This window comes from Lemur catta, chromosome 1 (assembly GCF_020740605.2).
Source record: "Lemur catta isolate mLemCat1 chromosome 1, mLemCat1.pri, whole genome shotgun sequence".
Classification (NCBI taxonomy): domain Eukaryota; kingdom Metazoa; phylum Chordata; class Mammalia; order Primates; family Lemuridae; genus Lemur; species Lemur catta.
The window spans coordinates 142,682,087-142,709,938 of NC_059128.1; the positions used below are offsets into that span (position 1 = coordinate 142,682,087).

At 43.0% G+C, this 27,852-nt stretch overlaps 1 protein-coding gene across 1 annotated transcript in view; it reads left to right on the top strand.

Moving 5' to 3' along the window:
• ITIH5 (inter-alpha-trypsin inhibitor heavy chain 5) overlaps positions 1-27,852 on the top strand; it is a 66,845-nt gene that overhangs the window by 7,556 nt on the left and 31,437 nt on the right. Inside the window, exons 3-7 of the mRNA XM_045536201.1 lie at positions 9,589-9,752; positions 10,978-11,079; positions 13,865-14,115; positions 26,158-26,327; positions 27,064-27,180. Of these exons, the coding sequence (XP_045392157.1) occupies positions 9,589-9,752; positions 10,978-11,079; positions 13,865-14,115; positions 26,158-26,327; positions 27,064-27,180 (804 nt within the window). The remainder of the gene's footprint in view (positions 1-9,588; positions 9,753-10,977; positions 11,080-13,864; positions 14,116-26,157; positions 26,328-27,063; positions 27,181-27,852) is intronic.

Below are 27,852 nucleotides of genomic sequence, written 5' to 3' on the forward strand. Positions count from 1 at the left end.
CAATGAGCACCAAGCCCACCTGATCTTTGCCCCCCAGAGGGAGAAGCTTTCTTTATTACTCTGGACATAAAGCCAACATGCCTTCCTCTCTGGAGGGAGATACCACCTGTCTTCCAAGGCTGTTCACTGTACAAACATCCTCGCAAAGATAGTTCAGAACAAAAGCGGCTAGAGCCTCTGCTCGCAAAATGTGCAGCGATACCAGAGACTCAGGGAGAACAGTCTCCCAGCAATATATACATATACATATTCACTTATTCATTCATTCATTTAGTCGCAAATATTTTTTTCTAGTGCCTGCCACCTGCCCAGCACTGTTCTGGGCATTAGGGGCACAGCAGTAACAGAACGCACAAAATGCGCCATCTTTCACAGAGCTTGAATTCTAAAAGGGGCAGAGACAGACAAAACAAAGTATATAAATAACTTATAAGTATATTGGTAATTGAAAAGATTAAGTACCACTGAGAAAAATAACAAAACGGGAAGATGGGGGGACCCTGCATACATTTGCACGTATGAGATTTCTGCTCATTGCTTTAAAACCAGGTATTATATAATGATAGCTAATGTTCATCGAGTGCTTCTGACGTGCCGGGCATTGTTCTGAGTGCTTTGTGTGTCATGACTTAATTACTCTTTTAACAATTCTTCAAGGCATCTTACTGATGAGAAAACAGATTCAGAGAGATGGAGTAACTTTCTCAGAATGGCACAGTTGGGAAGAGATGGTAGAGCCAGGATTTGAGTCTCGGTAATGCAGCGTCTGAGGCCATGTTCTTAACTAATACACCGAATGTCTTCTCAATTCTGTCTTTTTCTATTCCTTATAATTTTCACTCAACAATTGCTCACCTGGCATAGCTCTATCCACTTTTTACAATGGCTGATAACATTCCATACTGGAGCACACCAGAATTTATTAAGCATTCTACTATTGACGAGTTCTCAGTGTGTTTCCAGCTGTTGCCCCTATAAACAATGCTGCAAAAGAAACCTTTCATTTATCGCATTAAATGGGTGCTTTCAATTCTGTGGCTTAGGTTTTCAATAGGAAGACTGCTGATTCAAAGTGCATACACAGTTTAAATTTTGGTAGAGGTGGTCAGGTTACTTTTTGATACTGTTACTCTTAACACTATCTGTATTTGTTCCATCTTTGTGGACAGTGATGAATACATACATTCCCATGAGCAATTGATACAATGACTCTTCTTGATTTTGCAGTCTTTTACATATAGTGATATCTCATTGTACCTTTAACTTGCATTTCCCTGACTACTTATGGATTTGGACATGTGAAAATATGTTTGTTATCAATTCAGAGTCATTAGCCTGTGAATGTTTTTTTTCAAGTCCTTTGTCCATCTTTCTGTTGTGTTTTTTATCCACCTAATTGTCAATTTATCAGAGATCTTTGTGTGTGATAGATACCCTCTGTCTTCTGAATTGGAAGATTTCCCCCTAAAGCTTTCATCTGTCTATTAACTTTGTTTATTGGTATCTTTGCCATATAAAAGTTTTAAGTTCCTAAGTAATAGATAAGTTTATCTCTATCTTTGTAACCTCTAAGTTTTCATTCTTGGTTACAAAGATTTTCCTGACCCCTTGGCTTAGACTGTTGGTATAATCTCTTAGATTTTCTTAGAAATCTCTTAGAATTTTAAAAGTCTTACTATCACGTAGTATTTTAAATTTTTAGCACTACCGTTATTCACCATCCACCTGGTACCAGAACAGTCTTTCCAGCAGCACACCTGGCACGTCATTCTCTTGCGTGAATGTTTTCAGTGACTCCGTAGCACCTGCGGGACAGACTCCAAGGACATATGTGGCCCTGCATGACTTGGCTCCTACCTGGAGCCTCAGTTCACCCATGAGCTCCTTATAGCCTGTGCCCCGCCATCCCACTCTAACTATGGTCCTCAGAATGTTCCGTGCTTTCATTAATGAATAGAGTGTGGATGGCAACAGCTGCTACTCTCCTACCATGGCCAGGACTGCAGGGATTTGCTTGATTTTTTTACTCTGAATTAATTAGATACCCTTTTTACAAGTTCCTTGGCATCACATGCACACACAAAATATTTACAACTTGGAAAGCAGGGTTATCTTTGTGTCCGAGTTTCCATGGTGCCTCACAGATGCTGGCCTGGTTTTCCTAAGACGATTCATTGCTGTCATTTAACCTCCTGACAGCAGCCACTGCGTCTTGGTGGCAGCTTCGTAGAAGGTATGTTTAAGTGTGTACCCAGGATTTGTTTCAGTCAGGCGTGGTATGACATGCAGACACAGAAGTGACTGTCATGGAGGAAGAAGTTCACACTCACAGGTCCCTAGAAACAGGACTCAGGGCACACCCTGCAGGGCCACACGGGGAAGTGCCAGACGGGGCAGAGGACAGAGCATGGCCCAGGGCTTTATCAGGGTTTCATGCTACAGAATGGGCGAGGCAGGGCAGGTGTGCTGAACAGGCTTAGGACTGGACAGTTTGAACAATTAATGGGGGAGCAGGCTCGGGGTTATAGGGGTAGTCCCTAGTTGTCTGGTACCTGGCCCTGGTGTGACTTAGGGCAGGGGGAGTACTGGCTTGGTGCTGGAGGGTTAGATGGAGGAGGTGGTTGGGGGCGTGTGCTCTGGAGTGGTGGGTTTGCCCGTCAAAGGTGGGCTCCCAGGGGCCTCGTCTGCTGTCTCTAGGAACGAGCGAGCCCTGGAAGGGGCCTTGTCTCCAGGATCAGAGTCCCAAATGTCAGAGTATCAGGAATAGGGAAACTGAGAAAATATAGTCTACAGAGCAGGTAGTGATTCTGGACATCATTACCTCTCTGGGCTGAGAGTGGTATATGTGTGTCTGTGTCCCCGTCCCCAACTCTAACCACTGTGGTCTGTCCTTTTCAGGAGGTGTATGCAATGGGCTGCTTTCCTATATAAAGATGACAATTGCATATTATGCTTCTCCTCCTCTAAATACAATGAAATATTGCTAAGTAGAACTTATTATCGCAAATAGGTGATTAAGAGCAGATGATTTTTCCGTGTACAGAGAGGTAAAATTATTTTCCTAGGGCGGTAAATCCAGTAGTCAGGGAAGTGCCATGTTCTTCTGTTTCATGTAGTAGCAACATGGTCTATGTTGTTTTTCTCAGAAAGGAGAGGCATTGAAGTTTAGTAAAAATTATGGACTTATGCTCTAGCCTTCTCCTCTGTAAAACAGAAAGAGTACAAAGTTAGATGGTTTCTAAGGTTTTCTGCCACCTCCAAAACAATTTCTTCTAATGGTCACTAAAGGATTTTTAAACCAGAAAAAAGCAGCAAAAGGTTAATCTTCTAGGAAGAGGTGCTGAGGCCCGAGTTCTGGCAAATCCCCCCAAAGGTTCCTCCGTCACATTCCAGATGGCATCTTGGGCAATTCAGGACATCCTCTGGGTGGCTTGATTTTAAGTGACTCACATGACTCATACAAAAACCTTTGGTCCCTTGAGCAGCTAATTAAGACACTCCCTGCCTCAAATACTTTTCCATCTGTTCTGTCTTTGTAGGAAAAAATAATGAAGAAATTACATTATGTCACAGGAAGACTCCTTTTTTTTTTTTTTGCCTTTTTTTCCAATTGACATCCCAAAACCAAATTATTATTTAAATATAAATATGGAAAGCATGTTGGATTTTTAAGAACTGTGCACAGGGAAAAATTGAGGCAACTGCTTTATATCCTTCCTTCATGACACGTTTTCACAAACCTCTGCCGTGCACAGTTCTCGCTTGTTGTTTTAGAGTCCTCTGTTCCCTGACGATGTCACCTGCCTGTCCAATATTATTCTCATGTTGTGTCTTCCTTTCTAGTTGTTGTTCCAGAATGTGCTGTGCTTCATTCCCACTGCCATGTCTTCGGCGTTCTTAGAATGTTCTTTCTGTTCTCTTTCACCGCTTATAAATACTGCATCTGTTTTAAAATCTTTTCTGACTTTTACAGACTTCACTGATTTATCTTTCTTCTGAACTCTGGAATATCTTATAGTAAAGGTATTTGTCCATCTATCTACTTATCCATCCATCCATCCATCCATCCACTCTCTCCCTGTCCTCTCTTGATAGCTATACCTCGCTCCCTGTATCTTTGTATGTTGCTTTATTTTTTGCACTGTCTTCCCAACCTGATTATAAATTCCTTGAGAGAAGGAACCACGTATAATATTTCTTCTCAAACCTTCATAGAATTTAATCTATAATAGTGCTTCATAAATTCTAGTTTACTACATTTCCTTTTTTGGTATATATATATCATTTTCTTTCATTGTTTAGATTCAGAAAATTCAATTCCATAAATGATTTTATTTTTGAGTTTTTATCTATCCCGGGAGCTGTGGGTGAAAACAAAAAAGAAGAAGAAGTAGTAGTCCTGGTTTCTGTTCTCCACATGATTATAATCTAGTAGGGGTAGGGTAAGCGGCTGGTGACTGTTGGGCAGGGCGTGGACTTTTATACCAAATTGATCCTAGTGGATTCTAGACCGAGGGTGCTCTAACAGAGGGCTGTGGCGTGTCACTAACAGCAGGGGCTCCCAGGAGAATAATAACTGGGCAGAAACAGAAAAACTAAAACAGTTCCTTGAAACTTTTTTCAGCCTGTCTCTTGGGCCCATAAACTATGCTTCATATTTTTCATGTACTATTGTGGGAAATTCTGATACATCCATAATCATTTTTTTTTATTTCAGCATATTATGGGGGTATAAAAGTTTAGGTTACGTATATTGCCCTTGGCCCCCTAACCCCCGAGTCAGAGCTTCAAGCGTGTCCGTCGCCCAGACGGTGCGCACCGCACTCGTGTATGTATACACCCATCCCCTCTCCGCCCCCGTCTGCCATAACCTTAATTTAAGGGATCAGAAAATACTGTAATAAACTTAATATGGTGTTGGGTGCCTTCTAATTTTCACATTTCAAATTAAATACAATTATTCCTTATAAATAAGAACAAATCAACATGACATCAAACATAGTCTCAAATGTACCAAGTGAAGAAGATTTTCCATTACTTTAAAAACAGTACCGGCCGAGAGCTATCTTACTGAAGGGGCTGCATGGTATTTGCAGTGCTGTGCAGTCAGAGCTGGAAACTTCTGCTTATCCAAGATGTAAACATAATACGTCCTTCTCCCCTTAGTACTCTTTTATATAAGAGCGTTAAGAGACAAGTTGATAAGAAGAACTTTGGGAATGTATCAGAACAGGGCTATAGGCAGGATAGATTCCGGTTAACGTCCTGTGTCATCAGTGTTTACGGTTTAGAGGTTGGTAACTGAGGTTCCTAAGTAACTTTTGAATCAGCAGCAAAGACTGAGTTATGTGTAGTGTGCTTTCGAAGCTCTATATTTTGGTGGTGGTCTAGCAACCATCACTGTGAGAAGCCCCGAGCAGCCAGCTTGTTGCTGGAATCCTTTGAGGAAAGAGGCAGGATTGGACATCAGGGTCCTTCGATGCCACCCCGGATTGACCACCTGTGTAACCTGGGAGAGTCCCGCAGTCGGTGGCTTTAGCTTATGTGGGAAAGCGAGGGGACTGGACTCCAGAGGCTCTTTTTATTTATATTTTACCTTTGCAATTCATACTATGCAGCAATTTAAACAAGATGAAGGTAGATCTTTTTGTTCAGTGGCAGGTTGTGTTTTCCAAAGGTGGTGGCGTTTTTGACCCTCCACCCCGCCCATGGAGACAGGGTCCATGCCCTCTGCCTGTGAAACTGAGTGCGCTTTTGTGACTGTTTTGACCAGCGGAGGACGATGGCAGTGGTGCTATGTGATTTTGGAGGTTAGGGCATAAAAGAGGATGTGACCTCCACCTCACTGCTGGGAAAGCTACCAGGTGACTGGTAACGTCTGTGACTCCCAGGTGGCCAGTCTGACTCACGTGTGTGGTCCCTGTGCTGCGAGTTGGCCTCCACCTGCTCATTTGGAAGAACCACATCGAGAGGCTCTGGGTCAACATGAGAGGGACAGACACCAGCCAGCCCTGAGGAAAAGTATGATGAATGAGACTGTTTTAAACCACTGAATTTTTAGAGTGATGTGTTAAGCAGCATGAGATACCCAGAATGTAGACAGAAAAAGAAAGATGAACATTAGGTGAAATTAAAGTCATCAGCACAGTATATATTTATGGAGGGATATACAAAAACTGTTAAATATTGTCTCTGGGAAGCAGAACTGTGAAACAGCGTGGGAGGGAGACTCTCATATACTTTTCATTTTCTATTCAGTGTAATGTTGAAGTTTTTACCATGTGCATATGTCACTTGATAATTTTTTAAAAACTAGTTTAAACTTTAAGCTGAAGAATGATAAAGCTGAGAATAGCTGATATTTTTTGAGTTCACGTACTTTCCAATGCATCTATAGACACCAAAGCAGTGTGCAGTGATATTTTAGACTTTTCACAAATTCTCAAGGGCAAAGCATGGACCAGTTTTTGTCCACCAGCTCAGATTTGGAGATAAAAGAATATATGTAATACTGGGTAATTTAGGCAGAAAACTGCTTTCCAGAAATAACACAGATCAAAGTAAACACCTCGTTTCAATTCATGCTTTTATGCATCTCAGGGTTCTTTCTTTGAAAGATGATGTGATACAAATTCAACTTTTAAAAAACCCAACAGGTTGCCGAGCTGTTAAGATCATTGTCATTACCATCCTCAGCCTAATCCTCATCACCTTGACTGAAATGTATTAAATGTTTTTTAATGAGATCATTTAACAGAAGCATTTGGTTAAACTGTAACTGGCATCTCTTTTTAATCCAGATTACTTCTGGGAAGAGAGATAGGTTTTGTCCTAAAGAGACTAGATTTTCATCAAAGAATATTGTACAATCCAATTTCTGAATTCAGAAATAGTTTCCTAAACCCGAAGGTGTTATCCCTTAGTTTTGGCTTTGCCTTAGATCTGTGGGTCTCAGATGTGGCTGTGATTTTGCTGACTTATTCAAGCCCCCTCCATTGACAGATGAGGAAATATATGGAAAAAGGTCACCTCGTTAAATGACTTTAAAATAGTGGTTCTCAAACTTGAGCATCCACCAGAATCACTTGGAGGGCTTGTTTTTGTTTTTTTTGAGACAGTCTTGCTGTCACCCAGGCTAGAGTGCCGTGGTGTCAGCCTAGCTCACAGTAACCTCAAACTCCTGGGCTCAAGTGATCCTCCTGCCTCAGCCTCCCCAGTAGCTGGGACTATAGGTGCCACCACACCTGGCTAATTTTTTCTATCTTTAGTAGAGATGGGGTCTCACTCTTGCTGAGGCTGGTCTCGAACTCCTGACCTCAAGTGATCCTCCCGCCTCTGCTTCCCATAGTGCTAGGATTACATGGAGGGCTTGTTAGGTCACAGATAGCTGGGCCCATCCTTTGAGTCTCTGATTCTGTGGGTTTGGGATGGAGTCTGAGAATCTCTACCAAGTTTCCAGGTGAAGCGGAGGCTGCCAGTCCGGGGCCCACACTTTGAGAACCGCTGCTTTCAAATAATTCCTTCTTGGACCAAATTTGGAGAGTTTTCTTCTCTTTTAGTCAAAAATCTTTCAAATATGCTCATATTTTTTTTCCACTTGATCTTTTCTTAACCACACTCTGTATGTTTATCCCTTCCTGCTTTCTGAGAAAGCTACACATACCCTGACATTTTCCCTCAGCTGTTCCTATCTGTCTTTGGATTTTTAGAGTCACCAAGACTGGAGGTTCGGCCACAGCCTGTCACAAGGATGAAGGGTCCTGACACCTGTGCGTGGAGCACCTGCCCGTACTGTGTTCTTTCTCTGGTACCTGTGCTCACCCTCTCGTGGGGGTTTGAGCCTCTCTCAGACATGCTTTGTATTTACAGCTACTTCTCTAAGACGGTGCATAAAATATCTCTTTTGTATGAGACACACTTTAAGCTTTTGGTGATTTGCTGTGCAGAGCATCCTTGGACTCAAACGTTTTTCAGTAAATATTTGGTTTAAATAGAAGAGCCCTCTGTGGTCACCCTTGTGACACAGGGTTTGTGATCACCATTGGATGTCACAGGAGCAACAGGCCTTGATATCAACAGATCATCACCTTCTGTTTGCTTTTAAAATAATTACAGCCCAGGGATGTAAATACATTAATAAAATAGATAAGGATTGAAATAAACATTGCCCAGGTATCCTACAGTCACCATAGGAGGGAGTAGGGTCCTATTAGAGTAAGTTGGTTATAGTCAACATTTATTGAGCACCTGCTGTGTGCCAGAGGCTGGGCTGGGGGGTGAGCACGGGAGGATGAGTAGGATGAGTCCACAGAGAGTGGCTAGGCAGGCTTTGGAGCAATATTTGCTCTCACTGAGCTCGACTTCCTTCCGTCTATGAAGTGGGAATAAAACATGTACTTCAAGTATCCGTCCCAAGACTGTAATGGGGTAATGTCTTGCCTTAGTCTGTCTGCTTGGGCTTCCATAGCCTCTGTGTGGCTTAAACAACAGAAATGTGCTGTCTCACAGTTTTGGAGGCTGGAAGTCCAAGGTCAAGGTTCTGCAGGGTTTGGTTTCTGGGGAGGGCTCCTGTCGTGGCTCGCCGATGGTGTGCTCATGTGGTCTTTCTAGCTGCGTGTGCGTGGAGAGAGAGAGCTGTCTGTGTCTCCTTTGATAAGGGCACTAATCCCATCATAGGACGCACCGCCATGACCTCATCTAACCCTAATAACCTTCCAAAGGCCCCCATCTCCAAATGTCATCACATTAGGGGGTTAGGGCTGCAACATACGAATTTTGGGAGAACATAGTCAGCCTGTAACATGCATATCAATTCCTTGGCCAGTCCCTGGAGTGAGATAATGGCTCTGTTATTCGGGGCTTTTCTCAGGAATGTTCCTTCCTCCTTTAGCCTTCTGCTACCAGCTGTCGCCAGATGTAGCATGTTGCAAAGGCTGGAAGAAACCCTGAATGGTTTTAACAGGCTTTTAAATTTACACCCTCTAGCTACTCTGCCCTGAACAGAGATTTGGGGATAAATTTGAGGAGCACAGACTTAGGCTTTCCTTCTTCTGGGTTCGGATTCCCCCAGTGCTTTGTTGAGTTTAGTATTGATTCATGTCTCACGCTAAGCTGGCTGCAAACCAGGTGGGGAATCCCTAGGGCATCGTTTCTCTAAGTGGATATTGAGACCGATTTTAAAATAAGAGAATTTCTTTAGGCGTGTTCTGATGTTTTGATCCATTCAGCGGTCCTGCAAATGTGATCTAAAAGTGATAACTTTTGTTAAAAGAACGATATCTGTCACAAAATTTACTTCTAAAATTCTAGTGATTAATTGCATTGCTTAAGCGATGTGTATTTTCCGTTTAATTGGAAATCGTCACTGTGTTAAAGGTTTGCTTGTATGTTATGAATCGGTTGTTTCACAAGTGAAGGGAGTGAGTGGGAATTCAGGACAACACGCGGAAAGGAGAAGGGAATCGCAGGCCACAGGCTCCCAAATTGAGGATTATTTCCATCGTAGGTAAAAAGAGCCTCACCTACCCCTAAAGTTCGAATCAGGCTTTCATGCATCGCTGAGAATACTGTGTGGTTTCATTCCTACAGAAAACCAAGCCTTTGATGACGGAATTCTCGGTGAAGTCCACCATCATTTCCCGTTATGCCTTCACCACGGTTGCCTGCAGGCTGCTCAACAGAGCCTCGGAGGACCAGGAAGTTGAGTTTCAGATGCAAATTCCGGCGGCCGCTTTCATCACCAACTTCACGATGTAGGTGACGCGTTGGTCGGAGATGAAGATTTCCATGTGGGGCGGTCGGGGGAGCCTGGGATGATGTGAGGGCCACAGGCTTTCGGCTGGGGGAATTCGTGTCCTGGTAGATGGTGTATGGGTGGAAGGCTGACTCATTCGTTCCTTCGTCTCTCCCTCCTTCCTGTCCTTCCTTCCTTCCTTTCTTCATTCCTCCTTTCCATTCTCTCTTCTTTCATTTCATTCCTCTCTTCTTTCCTCCATCCTTTCCTCTTTCTTTTCTTCCCTCCTTCCCTCCAACAAACGAGTGTCCATTACAGGCTTGCTACTCTTCAAGGGGATTGATATATTTCTATGGAAAAGACAATGTTGGCTGGGCGAGGTGGCTCACACGCCTGTAATCCCAACACTTTGAGAGGCCAAGTCAGGAGGATCTCCTGAGGCCAGGAGTTCAAGACCAGCCTGAGCAACATCTGAGACCTCGTCTCTACAAAAATTTTCAAAAAAATTAGCTGGGCATGGTGTTGTGCACCTGTAGTCCCAGCTACTCAGGAGGCTGAGGCAGGAGCATCACTTGAGCCCAGGAGTTTGAGGCTGCACTGAGCAAGGCTGATGGTGCTACACCCTAGCCTGGGCCACAGAGTGAGACCCTGTCTCAGGGAGAAAAAAAAAGACAATGTCACTCTGCTGTAGAAATTCCAGTGGGGAGAAATGGTCAATAAATTAGTAAACAAAATAGTAAATAAAATAATTTCAGACAATCGTGACTGTTATACAGATGACAAGTCAGACTGAGAGGGGCTTTGTCAGGCAGTGCAGTCAGGAAGGTTGAGTTGAGACTGGAGCCATGAGGTGCCACGAGACCTCTGACACTCTGCATTGGATATCTTTCCTCTTCTGATCCAAGAGGTAAAGATACGCAAAACAGGGTATGTGTTGGGTTTCATTTTTGGTCTGGGCAAGATTCAAGATGGTGAATCCTCATGGAAGTTTGAGCCGATCTTGTGATTGTCTCCTGCAGGATGACGGGCACCGAGGGCTGGGTCTCACCATTTGGACCTGCTGCACATTGCCCTGGGCTGAAGTGAATGATTCCTGGGTAGTGCCCTCGTCCGGAATGCGTTCTTTCTGCATACCCAAGAGGCAAATAAAAATATTTTCTAGGGTTGTCATGGTTATAAGATCCGTGTCTGAGTTTGTCTTGGAACTGCTCGCTGGTAACACAGCTCGGTCTCTTGTGTTTCAGGCTTATTGGAGACGAGGTATATCGGGGTGAAATTATAGAGAGAGAAAAGAAGGATGGTGACAGGGTGAAAGAGAAACGGAATAAAACCGCAGAAGATAATGGGTAAGTATTATTTGATTAAGGAATTAAAAATCCACTTAAGCAAAGTGGTGTGTTTTCCATCCCTTTGCCTCCTCATCTTGTTCTCTTCTCAACCTTCAATTATTTTTCTCTTTCTTTTTCTGGGAGTGGACAGTGTTGCTCTGTCACCCTGGGTAGAGTGCCGTGGTGTCATCATAGCTCACAGCAACCTCAAACTCCTGGGCTCAAGTGATCCTCCTGCCTCGGCCTCCCAAATGGACACCACCATGCCCAGCCTGATTTCTTGATAAAAATAAGACATTATCTGTTGACTCTCTGCTGTGGAGAAAGAGGATTTAGCAAATTTATAATACTCCTACTTTCCCTCTGTATTCCAAATTTTCGTATTATTTTATTTTTTCTTCCATCTGTTAATCAGTGTTGAGGCCATCTTGGATGGTCTTTACTGTCTTAAATGATAACATTCCCTCTCTTAACCTTCACTCTGCCTCTCCTGTCCCATTTTTTGTACCTCTCTTTTGTTACCTAACCATTTATTTGGTATTATCATAGTTATTAACATTGAAATTCTGATCTGTGACAATACTTGTATTCTCTGTTTTGTCTCTAAACTGAATCTAAACATTGACAACCAATAAATAGCGTTAGCTTTTTAAGAGCTGTGTAAACAACATTAACTGCAGAGCCATGCAGTGCACGAAGATTGCATTTCCCTCGCAATTAGCCTGACATGAAGGGCTCCATAACCTTTGCAGAAAAGTGATCTTTGAATCTAGATAAAATGATGTGAACCTGTACACCTGATTCATAAAAGGACATAGCTTTGAGAAAGCTAGTTCTCTAAAATCTTAAACTGTCAGAAACTTTGCTGTTGGACATCTCACTCTTGTCTGGAAGGCTTGAGCCAAAGGTTCACTTTGCTGCAGAAAATCAGCCTAGGTCCAGAGCTTCAGATAAGGGGGTTTCAGACACAGAATTCCACACTTATCTTAATGTCGTATTTACTAAGGACACATAACCTTGAGTCTATTTCTCAGTCTAACTGATATTAACAGCTTTAAACACAGCCATGCTTTGCTTTCAGCCTGTCCAAACACCATTTCCTTTAACTTTTACCTCCACTCTGCTCTTTTCCCAATCATATAATAAGCCTGTCTCTTCCTTTGTTTGGTGAGATGCTTCATGGTGCCTCTGGTATGTGGTCTCCCTTGCTGCAGCTAGTTATTAAAACTTAACTTTGTTAGACTACAGGTGTGTCCCAAGCAGTCTTTATCACAATTATTCAGAGTCATGCCATAGTTTAGTTTAGTTAGATCACACCTTCTAAGTTTCTGTTTTTCTTGGAGTTTCCCATTGCCTTTCTTCTTTCTCATGAGATCAAATTTAATTTTGTCACTATTAACATTTAGCAAGACACATAACTCATTTGAAATGATGACAAGACAAATAATTATGACCAAATTTCTGCAAGCAACGGCATCTGTATCACCCCTGATATTGAAAGACATCACTGTTGGGAAGACATTCTGATTTTAGAGCTGTTAAAACAAGGTTGTCTCCAAATCCATGAAATATCATCATTGTTTTGCAGCCTTGTTGCAAAACTTTTCCCCAGGTGTTTCTTTTCATTTTCTTCTGGGTAGGTTTTGTTATTGCTATATTCCACATTTTCCTCTTTCTTGGTTTTCACCTTTGCTTGGCTTAAGTTTATACTGAAGTAACTTTCTCAGAATGGATGCATAAGAGGTAAACGTTCTGAGACCTCGATTAATATTTTGGTTGTGTATGAAATGTAAAGTCAAAATAATTCTCCTTCTGAACTCTGACATTGAGGCATTGCTCCAATGTCTTGTAACATCCAGTCTTATTGATGATGCATCTCATGTGGTCTAATATTCTTTTTCCATGTTTTCTCTATCTGATATTCTGAAGTTTTATGATAATGCCTTTAGGCATCAGTCTTTTCATTTATTCTGCTCAGTGCTCAATGAAACTTTTCCATCTCGATACTTGTGTCTCTGGGACACAAGAGAAGTGTAGGAAGCCTATTGTCTTAGTCGTGAATGCATATATGGACTTGGTCCCTTTGTCACTTCCACCTGGTTGTGTCCTGCTGGATTCAGAGGAGACAGTTGGCTCTCTCCTTTGCTGCAGCCTCTTCCTGCATGTTCTGAGCTGTAGAGTTCTTGCTCTACCGAATCTCCCCAAGTTTTCTAGAAACCTTTGAGATTGTCTTACCCCCTAACAGTCACCCTCATGCTTATTCCTTTGGTGAATATGGTGAAAGTGTTCAGAATAGTTTGTCTTTTTATAAAGCTTTGCAGTCGTTTATTCCGTACCTTTCCTCCTAAACACGCCCACCAAACTTAACCAAGGTGTACAAACCTAACATACTGGCTATTTTAAAGTTACGTAAAGTGTCGGCATTCATTTGGCCACCCCTGTAGAGCGAAGAACGCAGTTCATATCCTGACTGCAAAGCTCTGTCTTCTAGTGGTTCATGGCCTTAAGTGTCCTCTCTTTGGATTGTCCCCTCGGTCTGTCCCGGGGAGAGGTGAAGGGGTCAGTCGTCTTTGAAGTCTTTCCTATTCAGTGTTCCCCGACCCTTGGCGACTTCCTCCAGTGCAGGTCTTTACTTCTTCCAGGACTGATTTTTCTGTTTCCTTTCTCAGGACTCCCTGCTGTGCCCACTGGTCTCCCTGGAAGCCGGTGGAGAGAGTGTGGCCGATGCCCTGAGGGGGACGGAGGGAACCTGGCTCTGTCCTGCTCTGAACCCTCCCTGGGGCCCCTTTGTTCTTCCTTACAGGGAGAAGGGGACTGAAGTGTTCAGGGCCTCTTTGGTGATTCCCAGCAAGGACAAAGCCGCCTTCTTCCTAAGTTACGAAGAGCTTTTGCAGAGGCGCCTTGGGAAGTACGAGCACGTGGTCAGCGTGCGGCCCCAGCAGCTGGCCGGGAGGCTGTCGGTGGAGGTGAACATTCTGGAGCAGTCGGGCATCGCGTCGCTGCAGGTGCTGCCCCTGCAGAACAGCCGGCAGAAGGGCAGTGGACGAGGGGAAGGTGAGTGCTGATGCCAGGTCCACTGCAGCTTCCGTGGGGACACAGAGCCGGGCCTTGGCTCCAGGGACGTCTGTGAGGGAGGGCACCCCTCCACAGAGGCTTGGAATTGGGAAGACAGCAACCAAGCAAAGACATGCCTTGCACTTTATTATTATTATTTTTTTAAAGTGCCAGGCTCTAATTACTGACACAATAATACCACGTCTAGGGATCTATCTTAGGTAAAATATCTAAAATATTGGCTATATTATATGTATAAACTTCTTTACTAATATTTGTAGTAGCAAAGACATTCCATCAGCCTAATAGTCAACGATAACGGGGAGATTAGTAAATTACCCTTATAAGACAATTCAGCATGTGACAGGGAGAAAAAGATGAAATTGTACATATGCTATAATATTAAATGTGTCAACTTTGTTAAATATGGAGTGAAAAAAACTAGAAAGTTATACAAATAACCATTTTATATTAGGAGTGTGGGAATATGGGGTCATTTTCTAAAAATCTGTTTTTAAACAGTCAGCAGTATGTTATATTCTTTCTAAAGCAACAGTTGAGTTAATGACCTTGTATGGGAGAAGTTGTCACCCTCAAAGACTGTTTCCTGGCTCCATGGGAGATGCTGGTCATTTATTCTGTGTTGTCTCCAAACACTGAGCTTGTCATTCTCAATCAAGATGTAACGGAAAAAGCAAAAATATCGTCAAGGTCTCTGGAATTTAGAAATGGCATGAGATACAAGACGCAATTCTTGTGTAGGTGGCAGTCATATGGTTAGTGGGTTGTAGTTCAGTTATTAACTATAACCTTGAAAAGAATTATTAAAAGCCTGTAAGACTCAGCCTCTACATCTGGAAAACAGAGATGATAACTACCTCCCAGGGTCATTGTAAGAGTTTAATAATTGTTATCATCATTATTATTATGCTTTTAGAGTTGGGATCTCACTCTGTCGCCCAGGTGGGAGTGCAGTGGTGTGATCATAGGTCACTGCAGCCTTGAACTCCTGGCCTCAAGCGATCCTCCTGCCTGGGCCTCCCAAAGTGCTGGGATTAAAGGCATGAGCCACCACCTGCTATGGTTATTATCATCACCTTATATATATTTTTTAAAGCCGATCTGATAAGAGCATAAGTGCCTTTGAAGGCAGGTCTCTGCGTGCGTAACCTTGTCTGCTTGATATTTAACACGGTGCCTTTTAAACAGTCGATGGCAAATTGAGTGTCTTCAGATTACAGAAGAAAAGAAAACACACACATAAAAATGACAAAGAATGTTTTAAAATTTTATTTCTCTCTAATCGTAATTTAGAGGGGAATTTTCCTATGCGCCACTATAGGAAAGTTTTCTAACAGGAGGAAGGAGGCGGAGCATCTGTGACGTGTGTCTGGGGTGATGCACAGCGTTCAGTAATGTGGCAGGAGGGGGTGCTGAGCGTGGTCATGCACAGTAACGAAATGTGCATTTTGCCTACTTTTCAGAGCCACTGTGACCCTTCAGAGCAGTGTACGTGTTGTGGGGTGTGTGTGTGACTGTGTGTGTTAGGTTTGGAGGGCGTAGGAATTACAGTGGTTGGCCAAAAAGTTGCTTAGTGTTTATATTCAGGGCCCGCTAGCATCTCAGAGGAATTTTTCCAGACCATTGATCTCTCGGGATCTGTTTATTTTTAAGAAAATTGTTTTCCTAGCTCTTTATACCAAAGTAGAAACTTTGCTGTCCAGAACATGGAGATTTCACAAGCATCTCCCAGAGGCAGGTGCAGTGGGCCGATTCCATTCCTGCCGTCCCCATTCCCGTGGTTCAGAGCCCAGCTGTTACTGTCCCTGTGGTGGGGTTGCCCAGCAGCCCGAAGCACAGGGTGTTGTGATTTTGTCTGGACATCACCGCGTGTTGCCAGAAGAAATCTAGGGTAGAGATCAAACCAGAATTGGGCTTGCACCAGAACATGAGCTGTCCTTGCGTGGCTGTGGCCCAAGCCAGGACATTCCTCGGGCAGATCTGGCTGTAGTTAAGAAATCAGACTTCTGGAATTTGTGTAAGCAAACCTCTGACCACTCGAGACCCATTTTCATTGTTAGAGATAACAACTCTAGATAAGGAATACTCTGTGTGCTGCATATTAGACAAAGCACTTTGGATGTACTATGATCTCATTCATCTTTATAACAGCTCTTGTAGGTCATTTTTTTAAATCCCCATTTTGTGTATGAAGAAGCTAAGGTTGACAGAGGTTCAGTAATATGGGCAAGGTCTCATATTTACGTATGGATAGAAACAGAATTTAAGCATAGGTCTGTCTGATTCCAAGTTCACACCTTTGGAACTTGTGCTGTCCCACCTCCTCACTAAATAGAAGATTTTAAACTACTGAGGGTGTGAGTTCAAATCCCAAGTGTCTCCCTCATTAAATATAAAAATAAAAAAAGATGAAAAACAATATAATTTACCTTTGCCTTAGTTCACTTGTCTGGTGCATCAGGATTGGACCCACATCTATGGAACTGTAAATGAATGGGCTCCTTCCCAGTGTAAACGCCAATTCTGTGAGATGTAATTTGGAAGCCAAAGCACTATAATCTCTGATTATTAAAGCAGTTAACACAGGTACAAAAGCTAAAGGATTAGAAATTGGTATATAGGAGAGCCAGGACTTCCTCTCTCGCCTATCTCCCTACGGTCACTCCTGTGAAATATTCGGATGCTTCGTGAGCTCGGTGGGACAGAGTTTGAAATGAACACCTTTCTGGGACATACCTGGGGTGAATGAGCTTCCAAAGGTGGACACTTAGACAGATTTTCCAACTGTGTGATTGGTTCAAGGCAGGTCACTCAACTCTCTCTCTTAAAATCTCACGAACTTCCTACTCTCTTACCCCTGGCACCTAAATTACTGCCTTTGCCAGGATGCCGATTTTGGGGGGCAGGAAATTTTCATTTATGACAAGACCCCCGAGGACTCGAGGTAAAATAGAATGAGATAAATAAAGTGAGAGATAAGATATCTTACTTCTTTTATTCCCCTGTAGACGTTACCTCAACGGCGCTCAAACCTGGTGATACTCTGTAGTGACTGAGCGGTTTAGAAAGAATTCCGGACACCCCAATCTTACCCCAGAAAGTGAATCAGAATTTTTTTTGGATGCGGACTAGGCAGCTGTACTTTTGGGTGTGATATTCTGTAAATTTACATTAAAAACTTAAAAATGTATGAGTGCTTTTGAAATTTTTAAATTATTTGTAAAGTTAAAGAATAATGCTGAATATTTTTCCTACCACTCAATAGCCAGGTATAGTTATATGACTTTCCTGGTTTATCTTTTATATTCCTTTTTCTTTTTTTTAACTTTTACTTTTTGTAGAGACAGGGTCTCACTATTGATTGCCCAGGTTGATCTTGAACTCCTGGCCTCAAGCAATCCTCCTGCCTTGGCCTCCCAGAGTACTGGGATTACAGACGTGAGCCACCATGCCCAGCTGTTCCTTGCTTTTAAAAGAAGTTTTATTGAGGTTTAATTTATATACCATAAAATTTACTCATTTTAAGTGTATAATTTGATGACTTTTAGTACATTTGCAGAGTTGTGCGACCATCATCACAATCCAATGTTAGAACATTTGTGTCACCCCAGAGAGATCCTTGTACCCATCTGCAGTCATTCCCTGTTCCCACCCCAGCCCCAGGCAAGCACTCATTCACCTTCTGTCCCTATAGATTTAGGACAGCTATATTTTTTAAAACACCTCAGGCGATTCTGATTCTTAGTACAGGTGGGAAACCATCACTTTGGACTTTCCAGTGGAATTTAGGGACATCAACTGTGTCAGGATCTTGACCTACAGAAGCAAACAAGATCACTCTTCAATTTCATGGGGCCTTCAGAATACTGACTTTGGATCGTTATTAAAATGTGTAGTATTCCTCTTTTCCACCGTGTTTGTGCCGTCAGATCCAGGCCACCGTAGAATTACCCACATAGGTGGCAGAAATACCTCCTCCCACCTCCAGCTTCTGCTCATCAACATGGAAACCAGAGGTGGAGAAGCACCAACAGGCCATCCCCACGGAGCAGTCTTTGTGATGCAGCCTCGGTGCTTTAAATTCGTATCCCATCTGCTCTTGGAGCAGGCAATGTGATCATTCAGGACGTTTTGGTGTCAAAAAAGAGCTTATCAAATTAATGTGGTTCCACCGTGGCTTCTTGGGCTTGTGGGATCACCCCTTCCCCGGGCCGCTGAGCGTCAGCCTTCGTCCTCACTGGTGGACACAGCTCCATTGCTGAGCTCGGTGGTTCCCAAACTTTGCTGCACATTATAATCCCCCAGGGAGCTTTTATAACTCTGTTGCTCAAGTCTCACCCATGCCAATGAAATCAGAATAGCTGCAGATGGAACCAGTTCTTGGTATTTTTTTAAAGATCCTCGTGTGATTCCAACATGCAGCGAAGTTTGGGGTCTACACTGCGACTTCTTGTTTTCTAGCATTATTTGGCTTTCGTTCCTACCCCTTTCTTCCCTAAAATTCTTTCCTTGGTCTGGTGAGTCTGTTTCCAACTCCCCCAGTGGGGATTCCTGGGTAATCACAGTTCCTCATCTCTGTCAAAACTGAGGGACTCATGTGACCTCACCCCGACCTAACATTAAAAGGAAATTTTAGTTCCAAGAATGAGGAGACCTTTGTAATGGTTTTCACATTCTCCCACCGTCTGGTTCATCATTGGCAAGTGCCTCACACTCAAAATCACAGAAAAAAGAGTATCAATTTACTAAAAAGACAACCTACGGAATGGGAGAAAAAAATTGCAAATCATGTATCTTGTAAGAGTCTAGTGTCCAGAATATACAAAGAATTCTTACAACTCAACCACAAAAGGATAAAGAGTCCAATTAAAATATGGGCAAAGGACTTGAATAGCCTTTCTTCCAAAGAAGATATACGAGTGGCCAAAAAGCATAAGAAAAGACACCTAACACCATTAGTCAGTAGGAAAATGCAAATCAAAACCACGTTGAGATACCACTTCACACCCACTAGCATGACTATAATGAGGGGGGAAAAAAAGGAAGATTACAAGCATTGATGAGGATGTGGAGAAATTCAGCCCCTCACATATTGCTGATGGGAATGTCAAGTGGTGCAGCTGCCGTGGAAAACATTTTGAGGGACTTTACAAAGTTAAACCATTTGATCCAGCAATTCCTCTGGGTATATACCCAAAATGATTGAAAACAGGTTCCCAAATACTTGCACAGGAATGTTCATAGTAGCAGTATTCACAATAGCCAAAGGTGGAAATAACCCAAATGCCCATCAGCAGGTAAATATATAACCAAATTGTAGTACGTGCATATGTACAATGGATTATTGTCCGGGCATAGAGAGGAATGAAGTGCTGATAACATGTTACAACCTGGGTGAGCCTTGAGAACATTATGCCGAGTGAAAGAGGCCAGACACAGAAGGTCACATATTATATGATTTCATTTAGTTGACATGTCCAGAATAGGCAAATCCATGGAGACAGAAAGCAGATTGGTGGTCGCCTGGGGCTGGGGGAGGGAGGAGCAGGGAATAACCACTTAATAGTTGCAGAGTTTCTCTGGGGGTGATAAAAATGTTTTGGAATTTACTAGAGGTGGTAGTTGCACAGCATTGTGAATGCACTAAATGCCACTGGTCTGTGCACCTTAAAATGGTACATTTTATGTTCTGTGACTTTCACTTGGATTAAAAATAAAATGAAAAAATTACATTGTAGGTTGTTAGAATCCACCTCCCTCGTGCCCTGGAAGCAAGTTCGGTGTGTTCTCCAGCAGTTTTGTGTGAGTCCTTTAGGTGTCTAGCAAGGCAAACGATAAGAGTACTTGGAACTCAATTCATGGCTTGCTTTTTAATCTTATCACCCCTACTTAAGCTTCCTATGAAACTTGGATCTTCAGAAAATCAGAAGAACTAAGGAAGCTAAATTAGAAAGAAGAGAACCACTCGAAACACAGCTTTATGGCCTTTCATATTGGAGAGGGGTTGGCTTGACGCTGTACCTGTCTTTGAGAATAGGTTGGTGACCAGCTGCATATGCTGCGAATTCAAGTCCCCTTGGCCTCCAAATGTTTTCCACTAGCACAGTGTCTTGTATTTCAGTAGATGCCCAATAAGGAATTGACTTGAATCTATTTTAAAGTTTTATTATGTTTTTCTTTGGTCTGCTAACATCATGACTCATCTTGCTCAGCAGGCCCTCCCAGGGTTGTAGTCTTAGGCACCTGATGTGGTGCCTGGCATAGAATGAGTGCATAATAGGTATTTGTTCCTTGAACTAAGGAATAAGTAACTGCTGGTTATGAGAGTGCTATTAGGTTTTCAGCGCTCTCCTGGCGTGCATTGGTGAATTTTGCCAGATCTTGGATTTGGCTCTCATGTTGTTATGAAGGAGGGATTAGAAGACAGAATTAATAATTCACTTTGGTTCCAGAAGACTTTGGTTGCAAAAATCTAGCTCTAGATAAATCCAATCCGCCTTTGCTAGGGTTGCCAGGTGAAATGTAGGATGCCCAGTGTCATTTGAATTTCGGGTAAACAATATGTCCCATGCAATATTTGGGACATACTTATACTAAAAAAATATTCATTGTTTATCTGAAATTTGGATGTAACTGGGCATCCTGTATTGTGACTTGCTAAGTCTAGCAAACCACCCCCCATTAAAGGGCTGCATTGTGACGGATGGTTAAGCCCCAATTGCTACATTCTTGCCCCAGATCCAGGGTCCACTCAGCAGCTGGAAGGGCACGACCCTGTTTGGCCTCCGTGAAATCTCTGTAAATTTGCCAGGAAACTATCTGGTTGTTCTGAGGGTTTCCAGCATTGCTCAGCACAGAAATTATTCAGGTATGAATCATTTGGCCCAGAGTTGGTTTCCTTTTGATTTTTAATGTGAGTATGAAAACCCGAGTTATCTTCTTTGTTCTGACATCAGCTGTCGTTCGTAAACCCTTCAGAGTGGTGCAAGGTTTGGACCTTCTCTTTGTTAGCCTGGTGAGCAGCCTGCTGTTTCCTGGGAGACCTCACTGTGTTTCTTCCTTTTTCCTGTTGTCCCGGTTTGTTGTCACCCTGTGTGTATGACACGGTCCACCACAGCTGTGGCTGAACCCAGAGGCGGGTCCCAGTATGTGACACAGGTCACACACAAGAGCATCTCCTGCACCCACCCAGACACTTTCAGGATGAGACACTTCCATTCTCTCGAAGGGCTCCTCTACCATCTGCCCAACCACATGCTGATGTGTTTGTTCCAGCATTCTCGTGCTCCGTGCTCAGCGAGCCTGTCGTGAGCTCTCACCATGTTTCTGGCGCTGTGCTAGGCGCCTAGGATCTAAAGATATTAATATCTAAGACATTGTCACCACCCTTGCAGACCTTAGGGTTGGCAATGCAAAATTATTTTTAATTTTAAATTGTGGTGAAAAACCACATAACATACAATTTACCATGTTAACCATTTCTAAGTGTTCAGTAGTGTTAAGTATATTCCCATTGTTGCACCACCAGCCTCCTGAACTTTTCCATCTCCCCAAACTGAGACTCTGTACCCATTAAACACGTACTCCCCATCTCCTCTCTCTCCAGCCCTGGCAGCCACCATTCTACTTTCTGTCTCAGTGAATTTTAATACTTTAGATACATGATATAAGTGGAATCATAAGATACTTGTCTTTTTGTGCCTGGTTTATTTCACTTAGTGTAATGTCCTCAAGGTTCATTCATGTTGTAGTGTGTATCAAAATCCCTTTTTTTTTTTTTTTTTTTTTAAGGCTGAGTTGGAGTCCACTGTATGTATAGACCACATCTTGTTTATCATTTATCCATGAATGGGTACTTGGGTTGTTTCCACCTCTTGGATCTAGTGACTAATGCTGCTGTGCTCATGGGTACACAAATACCTTTTCTACATCCTGCTTCCAGTTCTTTTGGGTCTATATATAGAAGTGGAATTGCCAGATCATATACTAATTTTATTTTTAATTTTTTGAGGAATCCTATACCATCTTCCATCGTGCCTGCACCATCTGACATTCCCACCCACAACGTACACGGGTTCCAGTTTCTCCATATCCTTGCCAACACTTGTTACCTTCTTTTTTTTTTTTTTTTCTTTTTTGGTAGCAGTCATCCTAGTGGATGTGTAGAGTTGGCAGTTTTGAATAATCAGAAAGGAAAATGCTGTAAGGCTGAACCTATAAAAGGCTGCCCAGCCTGATTCAATTGTTAGATTGCGTTCCGCCTGCGTGCAAGAGGAAAATGTAAAGGAATGTAGCAGAAGTCTCTCGACCTCTCATACTCCTTGGCTGCTCTAACACTGCTTTCGCTGGGCTTCCGTTCTGTTCAGTTTCAAGCGCTTTGAGCAGCGAGTGTCTGAGGTCTTCAGTGGACACTAGCGACTGCAGGAAGGGCTGTGCGTATTTTCGGGGGTTAATTGCGCTTAGGCTGGTGCTTGCTGGTGAGCTAGTGAACACTCGTTTTCATGCATAGTCTCCCTTGGGATGTCAATCAAATGTGGAAAACTGAGCCTCAGGAATGTTATTATTTTAGGAAGAAAACACCAAATAAGTAGCGAAGAAAGCTACTTTTCTAAGAAACCTGGGCAAACAGCATTTAACTGTAAAATACTAGAGTTGAATTTGAACCCCTTTGGCTGTAAATTTGCATTATTATTCTACGCTAAATGTTGCTGTCCTGTCTATATGACGATATTTTCCAAAAGGATTTAAAATGCCAAATGTCAGTGTAGGGGAAAGAAAAACCCTTTTCAATAAGAAAACGGTCACCATTATGACAAAACGTAAACTCTGTGTTATCGAAGAATATGTTTTCAATAAGAAAACTGTATGTAGTAAGAGGCTGGTGAAGGTATTTAGCCAAATTCCCTTTTATCCTCACTGCCTCGGCTCTGCTGGTCTCTCCGTCCTCGCCTGGGGCACTCGACGTCGGCCTTCACGCTGCCATCAGAGGAGAGTCGCGCAATTATCCACAGTACCTTTGGCTGCCATATATTTAAAAAAATTGCCTGGTTGGATCCCAGGTGAGCAGGTTACATAAACAAACAGCCAGTTTAGCCTCTCTCCGCAGAGGAACTGAGCAGGCCGTGTGTGTCGGGAAGTCCTTTCGTGAAAGCACCAGGTGCGCGCTGTTTTTCTGCCGCAGCAGCCAAAGCCAGGGACGGCAGGAAACAGCCCAGGAATCCCTCTGTCCATCCACCCAAAGGGTGCAGCCTCCAGCTGACGCCCTTGAGCATGGTTCTTTGTGTCCAAATCTTGTCACCTTTGCACACTTTCCATAGCAGTTGGCTTCCTTTGTTCCCCATGTGGTTGTCTAGGAGGAGAATGTTTATTTGTGACTCACATTCATGTTCCAGGACAAAACTAAGGACACATGTTTTGTTCTCTTCAACCTTTATGCGCTATATTTAAAGTGCTTTGTCATCACAAGGTAGAATCAAACGGGGGACTATTTAATAGCACTTACAGGCAGGGTTCTTAACTCTCTTTTGACTCCTTGGGGCGTGTGGTGACAGCTACAAACCCTTCCTTCAGAAAAAAATATACATATGCACTTAACGTGCAAGATTCTGCGTGTCATTTCAGGGGGCTTTGGACAGATACCGACTCCATTCTACTTTATAAAGATTGCTCTTTATAGAAATATATTGATATATGTATGTCATATATATATATATTGAACTCCTTGTTACGAATGTTCATTATTCTGTGTCTGTCCTTTCCAAACACTTCTTTGTTTTTTATTAAGCTTTCAGGAGTATAGAGAAAGCCATGATGACAAAACATGAACTGTGTGTTATCAAAGAATATTTTTTCTCTGTAAGGTGTCTTTCAGGATAGACAAAGAGTATAAGAAGCTACTTCTGAAGGGGAAGAGGGTGAGAATAGTAGGCACTGACCACCTACTGTGTGCCAGGCACCGTGCGTATGTGATATCACTTAATCCTGACCATGACTCTGTGATTGTGGAATTAATTGTTCCTAGTTAACAGGCCTGGAAGTGGGGCTCAGGAATATTGTCAGTCATTGATTCTGTCCTGCTCTAGAGCCCACTTTCATTGGTATTATGTGACTTCCAAGGAGGACACAGCTTCTTACTCAAAAATGTGGGGCTTTAGGAGTGAAGAGAGCCTCCCGGGTCCCCTGGGGGCCTGCGAGACAGAGCAGAGTCGGTGGGTGGAGAAGGAGTGATTGGTGCATTTTTCTAGGGGCGCATGAGAGGGTCATCTTGCATGGGACCACCAGTGCTCACAGGGGGACGGCATGAGAAGACTCGGCCTCCCCCAAAGCAGGGCAGCCCCCGCAGTTCGCTGCCACCCCGGCCAAGTGGGCGAGGACGAAGGGAAACAGGAGGAAGAGATACATGCTTCTCATTAGGAAAGTAGGTCAGATTCTTCCCTTTTTTGGTCCACTCCCAATCTCTTTCCTTGTGCTCTTCATTGTCCCTGGAGTACGGCCCGTGACTCCGAGGGCCCTGCTGGGGACACCACTGTGCCCGGCAGGATGAGCCCCGACTCACAGTCAGGAGAAACGAAACAGTGTCATGCTGCTTTGGGATTTTGGTCAGTAACTGTGGAGTTTTTTCCTCCTCCTCTACTAAAAAGAGGGTTTTATTTTCTAGAGCTATTACTCTGGAAGTGTTCCCAGTAAACTTTTTCTAAAAAAACAGGTAGTGGAACATGCATTGGGTCACACGTCCTGTCTGGCAGTTCATGAGTGGACGTCGGGTCAGGAACTGGGCTTCTGGGTGAGTGACCACACTAAGGATCAACCCGCTCCTTGGGCATGGAAAATAAGCCCATTTAGGCGAATCTCATGAATTTTCATCACGAACTAGCCAACGCCAGAGGTCAATAGGAAACCACCATCATCATACTCCATCCTTTCTCATGGTCGATCTGAAAGAGCCCAGTCACAGGAATTATGAAGAGAGAAATTATAATTTCTAATCCCCAGGGCTTTTATGTGGCTGTGAATGGCATTAATTCAGGGTCCTTGTCAGAAGCATTTTCATGGGAGAGATTTGAAGCAAGACAAAGTAGGCACACGCTGGCATTATAAAGAGAGTCAAATCTATTTACTGCAGAATCTTAGAGATAATCTAAGTACTGCCTAATGACATACAACACATTTCATTGACTCTTTTCTGTGGGTAAAGCACAGGTCTGTTTTCTATGGGCCAAACCCAAAGTCACCTGCGATGCTCATTAGAATACACAACGCCGAGTCCCACCCCCACCCCCAGCGTCTGATTCAGGGTTCCTGGGGTGGGCCGAAGAATCGGCATTTCTAGCAAGTTCCCAGGTGACGATGCTGCTGCTGGTCCCAGATCACACTGTGGGAACTGCTCTATGCCATCCTGCAGGTGATTGTCCCCAGGTTTACTCCATGGGAGGAGTTGTGACATCTGCTCGTGCCAACAGCACATCTTTCTTAAAGTGTGCAGACACTGCACGGAAAAGTGCTCCGGTGACTCTATCCTGGGTCCTCGCTCTGCTGGTATTAAGTGATCATAAGGCCTGGGGCTTGCATTTTGTTCCTTGTGATAATGGTTTTGTGGTTATGTTAGAAAGGAAGTTGTTACAGTCAGAGATCCACAGTGAAGCATTTAAGGATGAACTATGACATCTGGGGTTTGTTTTAAAATACTCTTGGAAAAAAAAATTGTGGGAGAATAGACAAAAAGAGATACAAAAGATTGATAAAATGCTGATAAGTGTTAAAGTTGGGTGGTAGGTATACAGGGGTTGGTTTTACTATTCTCTCTACTTTTATGTGTTTTAAAAATTTTCAGGTTCCAAAGGGGGCATAAAGGTGAACTATATAATACTGTATCTCTTGCATTGTGACATAGTATCAGCACAAAGTCTTAGAAGTTCCTATGAAATATACCTGCAATAAAATGTGTCTATGCAAAAAAAGTTCTTAGTTCTTTTCAGAAGAATATTTCTATGTTCAGTTGTTATGTTTACACTTTGTTTGCAGATGATTCTGGACCGCCTCCTTCTACCGTTATCAACCAAAACGAGACTTTTGCCAAAATAGTTTTTAAGCCCAGTGTGGTGCAACAAGCCAAGATTGCCCAGAATGGAATTTTGGGAGACTTCATTGTTCGCTATGACGTCAACAGGGAACAGAGCATTGGGGACATCCAGGTATTTATTGGGTTCGCTGTTGCTGTTTCATGTTGGTTGCGGAATTTTTTTAGGGGGACTCAGAACTATGGATTCCACACTTACCTAAAGGAGAGAGAACCTTCTGGTTCTTAGGAAATTTGTTTTAACCCAAAATATATCTTCAAAGAGACTAGCGGTGGTCTTTTGCTGGAAGCTGAGTGAACCTATTTCCTGCTTCAGTAATCTGGAGAGCAAATGAAATCTGTAATATGATTTCCCCTGTGGTGTTTTAGATTAAGTTAGAATTTCAGTTCATCTTCAATTTTAATTAAAAAAGACTGCTCCGTGCCTCATTTCCCTTTAGGTTTTATTGCTCCAGAGACAGGCTGGGAATATTAAAATGTATTAACGTGCATCTAGAATGTAGACAACCTTGATGTCTCAACTTGTAAGATGCTTGGTTAAAACCAGATAACGAGGGAAGCAGGATTCTCAAGTAGCAAGGGCCAGGGAAGGAGGGATAATTAAAATTGAATTAGTAGCCATAATTGATAAATTTTTAAGGGAAGATTCTATCCTTATACAAATTAAATTAGCAATTAGTTCTCTTGGAGGGATCAGGACCATAGATCATTTTACTCTGGGTGTGGAATCGGACCCCAGACTCTGCTTCCTGCAGTCTTTGACTTTTAGAAGTTCCATAGACTCTCCGTTTTAGGTATTTTTCCTCCCTATTCTAGTTACTAGCGTTTTCACATTCTTTTCCCTCCACCAGGTGCTAAATGGCTATTTTGTGCACTACTTTGCTCCTAAAGACCTGCCTCCATTGCCCAAGAACGTGGTGTTTGTGCTCGACAGCAGTGCCTCCATGGTCGGAACCAAACTCCGGCAGGTGAGTGCCACCTGCCCGTCTTGTTCCTCCCTCGCTTTTGCCTGGGACAGTGATCTGCTTGGTGAATAACATTCAGGTGGTGCCAAACGTCAGCTTTCCTGTCCAGCTCTTCCTGCATACAGAGAACATTCCTGAACGGATTCGGTTAATGCATCAACACAAACATTTCAGCATGGTGGTTTTAAGAGGGCAGAGGTGGTTTTAAGAGGACGTGTGCTATGGAAACACGTTGTCCTGGCAAAGTGGATGATGTGAGTGAGGCAGGAACACACTGAGGGGGCCACACGCAACAGCATCCTTGTTGACAGAGTAATTCTGTTCAGTGATGCTTCCTCTGAGGACAATGGGATAGAATCATTGGAAGCCACCTTGGCTTATCCTTAGAGCAAAGAGCTCAGGTCTCGATAATTCAGGGCTGATATTCTCACAGAATTTAGGATGAACTTAAAATTCTAGAGCTGGGTGGAGGACATTAAGGGGACATGTAGTCTATGCCAAAAAATTAAATTTCCTGAAAATACAGCTATTTATATTTTTCTTGCATACCACTGGAAATGGCTATTTCTTATCTTAGTCTGGTATCATAAATGTCAGAATTTTATAATTATAATATATTTCAAGCTCACATAATGGAAAACAGAGAGCTACTGGCTGCCAGACCACCTAATGTCT